At 35.0% G+C, this 15,153-nt stretch overlaps 1 protein-coding gene and 1 pseudogene across 2 annotated transcripts in view; both read left to right on the forward strand.

The window, feature by feature from the left end:
* LOC310895899 (adhesion G-protein coupled receptor V1-like) overlaps window positions 1–2,028 on the forward strand; it is a 71,648-nt pseudogene extending 69,620 nt beyond the window's left edge. Inside the window, exon 44 of the transcript in view lies at window positions 20–2,028. The product of the transcript in view is annotated as an adhesion G-protein coupled receptor V1-like (transcript). The remainder of the gene's footprint in view (window positions 1–19) is intronic.
* Window positions 2,029–2,184: 156 nt separating this feature from the next.
* Window positions 2,185–14,781, forward strand: LOC310895896 (adhesion G-protein coupled receptor V1-like; the record flags this gene model as incomplete). The annotated part of the gene is made up of 6 exons (XM_083854279.1): window positions 2,185–2,190; window positions 2,533–2,637; window positions 4,043–4,156; window positions 7,045–7,610; window positions 8,816–9,086; window positions 9,885–14,781. The coding sequence occupies 6 exons, from the start codon at window positions 2,185–2,187 to the stop codon at window positions 10,263–10,265; spliced, it is 1,443 nt and encodes a 480-aa protein (XP_083710405.1). The 3' UTR covers window positions 10,266–14,781.
* Between the last annotated feature and the right edge of the window lie 372 nt (window positions 14,782–15,153).

Consider the following 15,153-nt stretch of genomic DNA (forward strand, 5'->3'; position numbering starts at 1 on the left):
TTTTTTATTCTTCTTGCAGAATTTCAGTATGTGGAATCCTACAAGTTGTGTGTCTTTCCAAATTGGAGCCTCTTCCTACCTTGTGGTTACTCATGGAGGAGCCACACAGGGAGCTTCTAACAACAGTGTGTATGCATTCATGGCTGGACACAGATTGTTGTGGGTAAATCGATTTTAATTTTAAAATCTTAAAATAGTATGGGTTGGCAAGGACCAAGGGAGGTCCTCCAGTCTGGCCATGTTTTAGAAAAAAGCACTCTGTGTGACAAGAGTTAGTTTTGTGTCCTAAAATACTACATAACTTCAGTGATGTAAGTTTGTCATAGTTAGTTGTTTACATTGTTTGTATTTTTTATATATTTACATTTGAGGGTGCAGGGAGGATTACCTGGGAATCACAGAATCACAGAATTGTCTAGGTAGGAAGAGACCTCCAAAATCACCTAGTCCAACCTCTGACCTAACATTAACAAGTCCTTCACTAAACCATATCACTAAGCTGAACATCTAAACGTCTCTTAAAGACCTCCAGGGATGGTGACTCAACCACTTCCCTGGGCAGCCCATTCCAATGCCTAACAACCCTTTCGGTAAAGAAGTTTTTCCTAACATCCAACCTAAACCTCCCCTGGCGCAACTTTAGCCCATTCCCCCTTGTCCTGTCACCAGGCACGTGGGAGAACAGACCAACCCCCACCTCTCTACAGCCTCCTTTAAGGTACCTGTAGAGTGCGATAAGGTCGCCCCTGAGCCTCCTCTTCTCCAGGCTGAACAACCCCAGCTCCCTCAGCCGCTCCTCATAAGACTTGTTCTCCAGACCCCTCACCAGCTTCGTTGCCTTTCTCTGGACTCGCTCGAGCACGTCCATGTCCTTCCTGTAGCAAGGGGCCCAAAGCTGAACACAGTACTCGAGGTGTGGCCTCACCAGAGCCGAGTACAGGGGCACAATCACTTCCCTAGCCCTGCTGGCCACGCTGCTTCTTATACAGGCCAGGATGCTGTTGGCCTTCTTGGCCACCTGGGCACACTGCTGGCTCATATTCAGCCGACTATCAACCAATACTCCCAGGTCCCTCTCGGCCAGGCAGCTTTCCAACCACTCATCTCCCAGCCTGTAGCTCTGCTTGGAAGTGGGGGAAGAAATTCTCAAGCAATCAAGTCATAGAACATTTTCTGGAAAATGTATGATAAGTTATGTTAATTCTGTAAATTAGTTGCTTATATATATATATATATATATAAAATATAAAGTTTTAAAAGCTATTTCATGTATAGTTTTATACATAATTTTGGAATTCTTAACATTCTATGCGTACTTTTTCTCACTATATACAATGTAATATAAAATGTATTTGTTTATATACATATGTAGATAAACATAGTCACCCTCATATTTCCCTTGCAGATACAGACTCTTTCTGTTCTGGATACCAGACGTGTGAAACATTTTGCAGTGGAGGAAGAAGACTATTTGATTATTGTGAGTCACACAAACAGTTCCAGTTCCATCCAGGTTTGAATATTCTTCAGTCTTCTCTGGCTTTAATGTGGGTAGTTTGCTTATTTCTGAAAGGATAATGAAAGGAAGTAAATCTATAAGCATGTATTTCTGACATATTATTTTTGTTTCTATTGGAAATTTATAACAGTTAAAATTCCAGACTTGTTTGGATGTATAAATACTCTCTACCTGAGTGTATAATTTACATCTGGTTTGTTTTTATTGCTACTGTTATTTCAGTTTTGAAATGTAGCATGTAAACAAAGAAGTAGCTTCTGAATATAAACCTGTTCCTCTGAAGAGCAGGCACAGCTTCTTGCAGTAGGGTTAATTACCAATTACTGAGGGAACATTGTCATAATATATGCATTTTATAACACCCTCTGGGATAAGATGCTGTTGTTACTCCAGCAGATGATATTTGCAATAATACAGAGGTTGTATTAGTAGAACGAGTAGCTATGCCTTATTGACAGCATTCTGACAATATAATTTTGTATAGGACTTCTCTGAAAAAACATAAGAACATAAGAAAATGTTAGAGCCACAGTACTAAGCCAAGCTGCTTCTGGGATTTGTGGATATCTTCAAAATCTGTTACCTACAATAGCCTAAAAAAGTGACCAGTGACCTAAATGATTGTCCTGAGTACATTTATAGCTAGCTATCTAATAAACGACTTCATGATGGTGAAAACCTATTTTTAATGGGTGTAGGAGCTCCTAAAAATACCAGTGATGATATGTCAGTGCTTTGTGTATGTTGACTATGTTCATTTACAGAAACAAACAAACAACAACAACAACAAAAACACACAAATTGCATTACGTGATACATTTTTATCTGAAATCTTTTAAGGTTTTCATTAGCTGAACTAATTGGTTGCTAGGAAATGTATGCCATCAGTGGACTGGTTTGCGGATTGGATTAACTTGTCTGTGGGAGTTTGATATTTCTATGGTAACAGTTTCTTCATTCTGCTGTGATATTTGATCTGTGTCTGATTGTCTGTTCCTTTTCTTCCTCATTAGTCTGCCTTAATCACAGTGAATGAGCCCAGGGGCAGAAATGAATTTGTGCCGCTCACTCTAATTAGAGAGAGGGGAACCTATGGGACGGTCGTCATAACTTTTGAGGTGAGTTTATCCAAAAGACTTCATACAGTAGTCTGTTGGATTAAACTGAGAGGCTGTAATCATAATTTATTGAAGTGTTTGCAAAAGGGGAAGAAGGACAAAATACCTACATCTACATTAGGTAGATCTGTTTCATAAAAGGGATTCATATTAACCGTCATATAGAAAATACTGTAATTATCTGACTGTTTAATTGACTGTTTAACGTTAAGAGGTACTAGAGAAAACCGAGTATATTCTGTCATTTAGAAAGGTACGTGAGGCAACATCAGTATGTATTACTAGAAAATAATGCATATTAAGTATGTAAGAAGTGTCTTATCTAAGTTTTTTTAATTTTTTTAAAAAATATTTATTTTACATACAAATATTCAAGTGAGTCTTTAATGATTATCCCAACTTTGAACTGTGAGTGCTCAGGATTTGGTGAATTTCTGTATCTATAATCATCTGTATCTTGATCTCTATCTTGAATCCCCTGCAAATGAAGCTTTTGAAATAATTAATCATGTTGAATACTTATCCTGTTATTTACATATGTGATTTGAATGTGATACAATTACTGACTTCATTGCTTTCTTTTTCTTATCTAGCTCAGACTCTATTATTTACTTTAAAATTATATATAAAATCTTTCATATAGATATTTCTGTACTAGTTGCCTGGTCCTATAGGGTAAGGCTTTAATCTAGACCTCAAAGCTTTAGTCTAGACCTGTCAAAACCAGAAAAGCTTTGCACTGGATTTTATTAATACTAAATATAGCATGAATAGTTAAAGTACTGAATATGATTCTCTGTGCAATTTTTTGCAAATATGTTTGTTTTAAGGTACAGTAAATCTTACTCTCTGGACAATTACTTAGGTCTGTCTCACATCATTATATATGTATGTTGAAAAATAATTTACAAAATGTTCTAAAACCAAAAAATCCCATATGACCTTTAAGAGGCTTTGTAGTATTTTGAGTTTGACTGTTAAATTTAGTATCTTTAATATCACAAGTTAAGATAGAAGGGACACAAAACCAGTAAGTACTATTACTTTGTCTTGGAATTTATTATGAAATACTATTGATTCAAACTGAATTTGCATGAATATCCTTTCTGTAATATGAAAGAGTCAGTTATGCATCAGAATATACTAAAGAGTCCCCATAGGCCTATATGGAAGTAGTTTTCTTCCTCTTATTCTGGAAATACGGGATTTCTTCAGAGTGGTTGTTCTGACTTACACTGTCTGCCAGAAAAGAGCAGATTTTCACAACTGAATGTTCATGTAAGTTGTAAGTTGGAGATGGCTTGCATTTGTTATGCAAGTCACACTGCATATTGGTTATTGTACTTGCACTGGATTTGTATTCCTGCTTTATAGACTTCTCATCAGACAAATCAATTCTTTGCAGATAAAAGATGGTCCAAACCCAGCTGAAGAAGACCTAAGTCCAGCTAAGGGAAATATTACATTCACACCTGGGAGATCAAAGCTGATTTATAATTTAACAGTGCTTGATGATCAGGTAGGAACAAGCTGACTTCATCTTAGGCTTTGATACGTAGAAGGTTAACTGAAGTTCTGGAAAGACTTAGAGTAATAAGTTACAAAAAGGCTTGGCTTAAATAAGGTTAAAAGCAGTTCTATTTGATGAAGTGATGTTAAATTTTGGCTCTCTGGTCTATTATTTTTACTCTTTCCAAGCTCCCTCTTTAATTCTCATCAGTGAATAGTTTTAGTTTATGTGCATATCCTGGCTGAGCAGACATGTTATCTTTGTCACTAAAGAAAGAATATTACACATTGAAGATTCACAGGGAAAAGGCAGATTCAAAAATATTTTTTGTCGTTGTTTGTTTGTGGTTTTTTTTTTTCAAATATGTTTCAGGGTAGAAACATATTTGAAAAAATCCTAAAAATAGATGAGATTCCTGAAACAAACATGCAGTCTTGTGGAAAGCATGAATACTAGGTGATAATTAACATTTTTCTGTTTTCAGATTGGCCAATTGAAAAAAAAAAACAACACACACACAAAAAAACCAAACCAAAACAAAAAAAAACCACAACATAACTCATAGGTTGTGAGGCTTTCTTTTTATCTCAGAGTAAACAAAACATTCTTCTAATTTGCAACTTGTGATTTTCCTTTTTTCTTACCTGCACTTTTCTTTTGTGTTTTTCTTTTCCTTTATAATAAGCTTAAGAGGGAAAACTGAGACATCAAAATAAGTATATATGATGCAAAACAACTTAGTAAGAAATTCATAAGAAAACAATAATGGTGAAAGGTGTGTGTCTCAGAAGTGAGCACAGAACTGTAAAGCAGCTTGTTTCCTTTTTACTCTTAGTTATAAAAAATGTCCTTCCACATTTCTACTGATACTCTAGTGTTAAGAGGCTGTGCCAACCTGGGGTGCTGAAGTGTAGAAACATCTCTTTCCAATTCAATGTAATATTTCAGTGACTTACACACAGAAATAAATTATTAGGGTCTTTTCTCTTGGGAGGATGTGATTTTATTTATTTTTATTCTGAGAAATGCTCTCAAACTTCTGTTTCTAAAAGTTTGATCTGTATTTGGTGTGTCTAGTCAACGTCTTTCCACTCTTTGAAAGTCTTTCACAAGTGTATGTGAAAGATGAATTTTGCACAAAAACCTTTATTGATGATGATGATGATAGAGTTCACAAGAATCCAGTAACACTACTGTCAGAACTTAATTTGAGCTTTTAGGATCTGAGTTAGGGAAACCAATGAAACAAGTATTTTTCTGAATTGTGCAGCCTTACAGAAGGTAGGGGACTGCAGTTCTGATTTCCACAGCTCTGCATTTATAGTACTTTTCCTGTGCAGGTTTCCTTTTTAAGTATAATTGCAACTTTAAGAGAAAATTAAAGAGGCAAGGCAGCACTGGAAATCATTTATACTATTATATTCGAAGTTTGACTCATGTATTTATTGGTCAATCATGATGTAATTGAAAGCTCCACAATGCCTTATTTATGTAGGATACTAAGATTTTATCTGCAACTAAAATGGCATGTACGTTCTGACTGTCAAATGCGTATTTTTGTACTGCAAGACAGTATATGAACTAGTGAACTAAAACAAGCGTAAGTTAACATCAATTTTAATAAGATAAAATAGGAAATAGTAGTGTAGGAGAGAGGTGACAGAGAGCTTGCAAATCTCACGCTGGAAAAAAAAACAAACAACCTGCATCAGTCAATAATATTATGCAAGTTTAAGTGCCACAAGTCAAACAAGGGACAAAATTGGCCTCAGCTACAAAGACAGCGGCGTGCATACCCTTTGTGCCCTGAAACAGGATCTAAGGGTGGCCAATTAACAAATGTGTAAAAAGAGAAGAAATATTGGACCACAAGGAATTCTGAACTTTTTTTGCTCAGTAAACAGAACTACATGGAAAGGATTCATCAGCCCTATAACAAAGCAATGCCATTAGTAACACATAAGCAATTTTGTTGTGGAATTTATCTCAGAAGCAAATAATACTGTTTTTTCTGAGAGTCCACAACAAGAATGAGATGTGAGGATCTTATGTAATATTTAAATATTTCCTTCTAATCTCTCTGTATTAATAAAATAATGATATTTTCCAGTTCAACAGACTTAGCCTATCAAGACTGGGGAATAAAATGTAATAATATAAAGTAAAAAATATTAAATTCTGCAATTCAAGGCTTATAAACCCTTCTTTTTTGTCTGCTGCATCAGTTATTAGAGACTAAAGAGCTAAAACTAAAGTGCAGTTCTAAACAAACCACATGTAGAAATGCCAAAGTCTAATTAATAGATAAGCATCAGCAAGCACATTCTCAGAGCTGTGACTGAAGCTGTGCTGGGAATGTGAGTCTGTCTGAAAGTAGGAACTGTTCTTTTTCCCGTTGAATAGGAACAAAAGGGCCAAGGTAGGTTGTGTTCATATGTTGTTCCTCTGTTCTTTCAGGCATGCATAGATGTAAAATGGTGTTAACATCAGCAAATAAAGATGTCAGACTAAATAACTGTCAGGAACACTTGTGTCCAAGCAGAGCAACTTCCACAAGTTGAGTTAGGATCTCCTCACACTCTCTAGTTGGAAAGATAGAGCTTCATCTGATTCTTGCCTAGTTTTTGTTTGCCCTTTTTTTTTTTTTGTCTTTTCCCACTTTTTCATATTTCCATAGCATAGAAGTATGTCTTAGAAAATGGAAACATTCAATTTTGAGAAGGGATTTTCAAAGTTGCAAGCGAGTTTCTTTTTGCCTGTTTATTTTAATGTGAAAAGGGTTGTAATGTTTGTATTATTTCCCTTTATTGCTAAATATACATAACATATTTCTAAGTAAGTGTTCTGCATATATTTGAAATGGGACTTACACCCTGTTGCTACTATTATTTTTCCAGATACCTGAAAATGATGAATTGTTTGTTGTTCATCTCAGGAGTGTGGAGGGAGGGGCTGAAATCAACACCACAAGGAATTCTGTTCAGATTAATATTAAGAAAAATGACAGCCCTGTGCGATTTGCTCAGAGCACTTACATGGTGCCTGAGGAAGTCGAAATGCTCACAATTCAAGTGATTCGTGGTAAGGATGACAGTGGAAAATTAATTGGACCTGATGAATGTGAAGTCTCCGTCAGTTACACCATCATAACTGGGAATTCAACAGCACACGCGCAGCTCAATTTAGACTTCCTAGATCTTCAGCCAAATACAACTATTGTCTTCACACCTCTAGTTCATGAAGTATATATGAAATTCAAGATCCTTGATGATGCCATACCAGAAATTGCTGAGACCTTCCAAATTATGCTCCTTAAGGACACGTTACAGGGAGATGCTGTTTTGGTTAATCCATCTGTTGTTCACGTCACCATCCAACCAAATGATAAACCCTATGGAGTGCTTTCAATCAACAGTATCCTGTTTACTCAAACTGTTATCATTGATGAAGACCAAATTTCAAGGTACTACAGATCTTCAAACAGTATCTCGTCATGTTAAGGGATTTGTTTGGCACTGTAAAGCATCCTTAGGATTTCACTGACAGTAATTATAAAATCAGTAGTGAAAAATTAATATAGAAATCACCTACTGTGTAATTATTATAAACGATATAGAATTTTCAAGGGAGAAAATGTCTAATTATGCAGAAGTATTTTAATATTTATGAACTATATATGAGAACTGTAAATATTTAATGACATTATCAAAATACTGAAAAACCCTTAATCTAAAAGATGGATCAGTGAAGTTGTGATGCGGCCACACACCCATTCATACAAGTGGAAAATATATTTCAGGCTTCCTTTCCCAGTAAATCTTTGTCTATACTGTATTTAAAGTCAGTCTCTGGTTAAAAAATGGTGGTGAGTGTCTTCTGTGAAGTACTGAATACCCATAGACTTCCAAAAAAGTTAAATACATGTAATTTTACAGATAAATTAAAAACAAATCTCCACACAAATCTTTACAAGCAGAACTAATATCTATACAATATTGCCAGTTTTAGTAAAAATGTCCACTGCTAGCTAGTGATGGTGGTTCATCCCCAGAGAAAGAGGTAATGTATCAACCTATGATTTTATGAACAATTTCTAGTATGTAGAGCCCAGCACTTCAATATTCACTTTTTTTTTTTTTCTTTCTTATACACAGATACAGGAAACGTGACATTTCCATAATCACAAATATTGATAAATTATATTTCAGTGCATAGGCAAATAGTTGAGTCACTTTATTTTAAATAAAATCATTATTTAAACACTCATGCCTGACAATTGTATTTTGATATAGTCCATAAAACAGTGTAGAAATTTAGTTGAGAAAAAGTTTTCTGAAATTTAACATCTTTCCTGAGAAAAAATATAAACATGCCAACTTTCCTCTTCTCAGTATCTTTCTTACTGTAAACAAAATAAATTTTAACTAATGTCTTTAGATATATTACTCATGTCTTTATGTATATTATCTCATGAATAAGCAACCTGAGAAAAGTCTACTTCTGTGGTATGATTTCACAAATTTTAAGTCCTGACTCAAATGTCAGTAGCAGCAGTTAATATCGATTCCACTGAAGTCAGTATAAATCTTCCAGGGAACAGATAGCTAAGTAAACCGATATTAATTATAATTGCATGTTACAGATTTTTATTTTCATTCAAAACCACAGGTTTGAAGGGATCACGATCGTAAGAAATGGTGGAACACATGGAAATGTTTCTGTGACCTGGGTCATAACTCGAAATAGCAGTGATCTGTCACCTGTGACTGCAGACCTTGTTCCAGAGACCGGGGAGATACATTTTGATCAAGGACAGATGCTGGTCACACTTTCACTGACCATTATTGATGATAACATGCCAGAAGAAGCAGAGCCCTATCTTCTGAAGCTCTTAGCTCATACAATACAGGGAGGCGCAGAAGTCAGCGAACCATCTGAGGTAAGTTTGATTTCAGAACTTGTTTTGAGGAGGTGATAGATAATAATTAGGGAGTAGGATTAGGATTAGGATCCACCAGTTTTGGTGGATTGGCTAAATTGAAGTAGTTGTGCTTGAGTTTAAGTGAAGCAAGCTGATGTATTCTCAGTATAAAGAGCCACATCCAAAGTCTTTGGCTTAACATATTTTATAAGGCCAGACCTATTTAATGCAGTAGCATTTAGCTTAGAATATTCCCATCATAAATATCATTGCATAACTGCTATCTTGATTGGTTGCTTGCTAAGAGAAGGTTGAGCATTTATTTTCACTTGCTTATTTGCTGTAGGTACTGGAATGTTTTACACAGAGTAACAGCTTCAAGAGGATGGCTTAGTGATTAAGACTAACCTCTGAACTTTTAAATAAGGGGTAATTAGCATTACTGACAATTCTGTGACTCAGGTCCCTACTTTGCTTTTTGAACATATGATTGGAATGAATTTGGTGAATTAAATGATTTTTTCACAGTCTGAAATATATTCAAATTATTCACTTTGGCTGCTGAACCAAAAATCAGTTATTCAAAGCTCATTCTGACATAGATGAGGCATAGCAGGAAAGTTGCTGCTATCAGTGGTGTGCTGCTTGTGCACAAGCAACACTTTGGGGCTGTCAATCTGATTTCTTTCTTGAGTGCCAATTCACTAACGATAAAAATGTATGATGACAGTCAGGACATACTTTCATGAAAACGTGAAAACTGTGGTGTATATTAATTGTAGCATTGAGTAAGTGATGCTGTTTTCTGTTTTGCAGCTTTTGTTTTACATTCAGGACAGCGATGATGTTTATGGCGTAATAAAGTTTTATCCTTTGGAGAATCAGAAGATTGAAAGTAATCCAACAGGACGCTTTTTATCCTTGAGTTTTGTAAGGGAGAAAGGAACAGTTGGAAATGTGCAGTTAGTTTATACTGCACTGTATATTCCAGCTGGAGCTCTGGATCCTGAGAGAGCAAAAGATGGCATTCTAAATATGTCTAGAAACAGCATCCTCCTGTTTCCAGAAGGAAAAACACATCATACTTTGAGTATACCAATAAGAAAAGATGCATTTCTTCAAAATGGTGCTCATTTCCTCATACAGGTATCTCAGCTGTTTTGTTTTTGTTTTTGTTTTTTAGCTTATTTAATATGAGGAATATGATTCAATAATTGATCCTTCCCCTTGACTGTAATTTAAATGACCATTCCTGTAAAAAAAAAAAAGTGCTTAGCTCTGAAGCAAAGATTTTCTTATTTAAAAAGACATCTTTCATAACTATGCTATAAAGTTTTCTATCCCTAATCATTAGTAATTAAACAAATTTTAAAACTAAAGAGGATTCAGGTACTAATCATGGAATTTATCAAAATGAGATCAGCGTTGTCTGTTGCTTGCCCCTTGAAGCATGTTTCTGCTTGGCCTCTGACTTGGAACGTGAAAAAAATAAGGTTCTTAAAATTAAATTACTGAAGCAGGAAAAATTTCAGAAATGACATGCAAGTAAATGTATCTTGGGCTTGATACAGGTCCTTCTCCAGCAGGTCATCCCCCAGCCTGTACTGATACTTGCGGTTGTTCCTTCCCAAATGCAGGACTCTACACTTGCTCTTGTTAAACCTCATCTGGTTTCTTCCTGCCCAACTCTCCAGCCTGACCAGGTCCCTTCCAACCCCTACAATTCTGTGATACTGTGATCTTTGCTCTTCCAGCTGAACTATTCTAAATTAAAAAGGGTCAAATATACATTATATATTATATGTATATTATATTGCATTTATATATAAATTTGTTAGGAGAACTTACTTTTTTTTTTCCCTGTATAGTTTTCTTCACTTTTTTCTTTCCTTTTTTTTTTTCTATCTCAATTTGTAAAAGATAACTTTTATCATCGTTGAAGGTGTTGATGTTATATCCATGAATTTCAAATTTGCCAGGTTTTATATTTTCCTTATAGTCTACCAAAGACGTTGTAATCACTTCTAAGACCTTTGAAAGATTTCCTCCCTCCACATCCTTCTCCCTACATTCTCTTACAGGAGGAATAATGAGAACAAAAAGTTTTGCCAGAATTATATTGTTTATCTAATATGCAATTTTATTTATTTATTTATTTATGGCATTCACAGTTAGATTAGGAATTGCCTTCTGAAATACTAGAACACGTTAGTATGTTTTATGATTGCAAGAGGTTTGAGAGATCCACAAAATTCTTAAATGTCTAATTCCATGTATTCAATGTTTTTTTTTTTTTTTTTTTTTTTTTGTCCTTTGACTGTAGTCAAGACACACATCTGATAAATATTTCAGAATGTTCAGTCATTCCAAGCACTTTGCCTGGATTTTCAAACTGTAGATTCCAATCTGTTTTTTTTTTTTTCTGTACTTTCTCCATGAACTATAAATAAAATCTTTGTTTGAAGAAATTAAATCAGAGGAGCTTTCCAGCTCAAATAATTAATTTAGAAACTCATAGAGAAGGAAAACACCACTATTTATCACTGTGACAATCCTTCTGCATCGTGAATAAATGATAATCTCAGTGAACATGTTTAGAATGAGTTGTACTTAGGCAAAATAAAGAATTGACTCAGGAATCAGCAGAGAAGCAAATGAAACTGTAGGATGAATAAAGGTACAGGAGATAATGTTAATGTGAGATATATTCCTTAGTGACACCTTCAATTAAATAACGTGCTGTAATCAGAGATGCGGTTTTTGGTATAGCTAGGAAGATTAACTCTGAAAATTAAGCTCATAAACTAATTGTTATTGTTCAAATAACTATATATTTTTTTCTCTTTGTACTGGTTTCCTTTAAAAGGTACTAAAGGAAACATTGCAGAAAGAGTAAAATCTCTGTTCTTTATTGATTATTACTTTATTCCAAAGGTACCATACAGGATCCAAATACAGCATACACTTTAAATAGAGCAAATTGTTTTGGCTGTGTAGTATTTCAGAAAGTTTACTGAGCTAATAACCGCACAATGGTGCACTTTCATCCTGTTAATTGCAGAATCGGGGCCTATGCTAGGAGAAAGCTCAGAAAAGAGGAGAAACAAACAGTGCCATCATCTGTTCTTCAGACTTTTGATAACAAGTTGGAATGGTTGAGAATCAGTTACTAAATACAGTATTTGTAAAACATTTCCATCTATCATCAGATAAATGTTCATGCATATTTCTGGGTGTTACTCAAGCAGTTGTGGAACAAAATATGATACAGCCCACATATTTATAGAGTTTGGTTTCAAGAACTGTAAGACTTTAAAAATCATCTTTTGAAATGGTGAACCATGATTACTATATGAATTTAAGAAAGGCCACTATTTTATCCCCAAAAAATAAAGCTTTACTCTATGATAACACCTGATAACTCCAAGAAAAAATGTCAGTGGGAGTTTATGCCCCAGTGAAATGTTCACAGAAATATATGCAAATCTGTTATGGAAACATTTATTGTAATGATGCATGTAGACAGAATCACATGGAATAAATAATATTTAAAGGAAATAATTAAACAGGCAAGTTCTGCTTTCCTTGGTGTGTCACTACTGGTGCTGGGCTTAGCGAGTGATGCTTCCCTTTTAAAGAAAAGGATGAAAAAAAATCTATTTCCTCTTAGTATCTATAATCTATCAGAAATGCAGTGACAAGTAAAATACAGTTTTGAAATACTGTACTGAATTTAAATTCTTAATGTGGCTCTGGTAGTTCTTAGATAGAGAATTCCTTAAAATTTTGTGGAGAGGAAAGAAAAGTGGATTATTATTTGGCTGTTTGATCAAGGGCTGTAAATTATTATGACTTCAGTGATTTCCCTAGATTTTTATCAATGCAAGCCACAAAAAATGATGTTAGACAATTGCCTATGCTGCTCATCAATGACTGTTGTTAATAGCTCTAGTAATGTATCAGCTGATCTGGAACAGAGTCTCTCTCTCTGGCTTGATCTGTGTTTAATTACATACACTAACATGATTTGTCTGGGAGGTGTACCATTCTGCTGACAGCTCAACAATATCCACTTAATTTCTTTGACATGTCTACTTACAAATTTTTATAACAGCAGTGCTATCAGTAGGAAGAATTTGCTCTGGAGATGTATACTTCCTTTATATGAAAATTACTCTGAAATGTCAGAACTGTTCTGACTTGGTGCTGAGGCTTCTTATTTCTCACTTTTCTTTTACTTTTTCCTACAGCTGGAAGGAGTTGAACTGGTGAATAGAATTCCTCTAGTCCCATCTGTGAGTCCTAGATTAGGCGAAATTCGAAATATTTCTTTGAGGATTACTCCAGATATTGCAAATGGAGAAATAGGCTTTATTAGCAATCTACCGATTATTCTTTCTGAACCAGAAGATTCCCCTGCTACGCTGGTAAGTAAGCCTTTTTATATTGTCTTTTGCTATGGAAAACTTATTTGGAGAAGGTGGAGTTTGCTGTATTCAGTGTAGCATTTGACAATTAATGTGAGGAAAAGCCTTCCTGTAAGTTCTGTCTTATCCTAAATATTCTCTTCTTTAAAAAAAAAAAAAAATGCTCTGAAATAATCTGTTACTGATTTCCAGAGAACTGAGATTGGTCTTTGCTTTCTGTGTAAGTATCTAAAACCAGTTAGCCCTTGATGCTCACACAGAGCAAAAGATACTGCAGTTAGTCTCTCTCACCAATTGCGAGCATAGTCATGTAAAGTAGGACTGAGACAAATCCTGAATAAGATAGATCATTTCCCATTCTCAAATTAGAACTGGCCAAACTTTTGTTTTTATTATTATTTATTCAAATAGTAATTTGCAAGGGAGTAATCGGTTTTGCATCTACTTTTGCAAGTCACAACAAATTAATGTGTTTCACAGGTTTCCATTGCATTGCATCGAGATGGGACTGATGGTCAAGCAACTGTGTTCTGGAGTTTGAAACCCTCTGGTCCCAATCAAAAGGCGGTAACACAGGATGATATAAGTCCTTTTAACGGCTCCGTGGTTTTCTTATCTGGACAAAGTGATACCACAATTAACATCACCATTAAAGCTGATGATGTACCTGAAATGAACGAAACTGTGTTATTAACTTTGGACAGGTATTGTACCCTATTCTCTATTCATATGTATCAGCTGCAGTACTCGATTTATGCATAACAGATTAGCACAGTGTTAATTACATGGTATTGCTTGCATTGTGTTGATATGTGTCTGAAGAAATAGTGGGCCCTTGTTTCAGACTGTGTATGGGTTCTTTGACTGGAGATCAATGTAAGAAACCATTTTGCATTTATTATCTAATGACTTAACTGTTTATATTTTCATGAAAATTCTGTATGCTATTTAGAAAGTTCTTTCAGTTTTGATCTTTTTTATAGCTCTTGGTTTTAACACTTTTTTTTTTTCGGAAAAATAATATTTAGTAAGATAATGGGAAAAACTAAAGTGAGAACTAAAAAGCAATGCAGAACTTTTTCTGTCAGAAAAAACATTTATAACTTGGGTGTCACTGTAGAATTAGACTTGCAGTTTATTTGTTTGATCTGCATGTTCAATATTCCTTGATAATTAGATACTTCTGTCAGCTCATAGCCCCCAGAATATCCCAGTGTGACTATTATTGCAGTCTTCTGCTAATGAGAATGCAGTGGGGTTTCTGAAGCACAGTGTTCTGGTCTCCCTTCTCATCTAGTGGAGGATTTTAGGATAACAGGCTGTAAGGGCCCTCAGGTGATACTATTATCTGCATGTGAACACTGTTCAGAAAACTTAAATTAGTTTATAATCAGGAGTCTTTTCCCTCTTTGAGTTACTAACAAGAGTGTCTTGGCTATATCGTCTGTCCTGCTTCCCACAGCTCAGTTACATAAGTAAATACAGAAATACCACCACACGTGCTCTTGTATTACCTCCTATTTGTCTAAGGTACATTTTCCACTTTTACTGAAAACATACTACAGTGGTCTGCCAGCACCAGCTTCCACACTGAACATCTACTACTTACATAGTCCTTACCTTATGCAGAAGAAGTATTTTTATTCTGTACAGGAAGC

This window comes from Anser anser, assembly GCF_964211835.1.
Source record: "Anser anser genome assembly, contig: HAP1_SCAFFOLD_225, whole genome shotgun sequence".
In the NCBI taxonomy this organism is placed as follows: Eukaryota; Metazoa; Chordata; class Aves; order Anseriformes; family Anatidae; genus Anser; species Anser anser.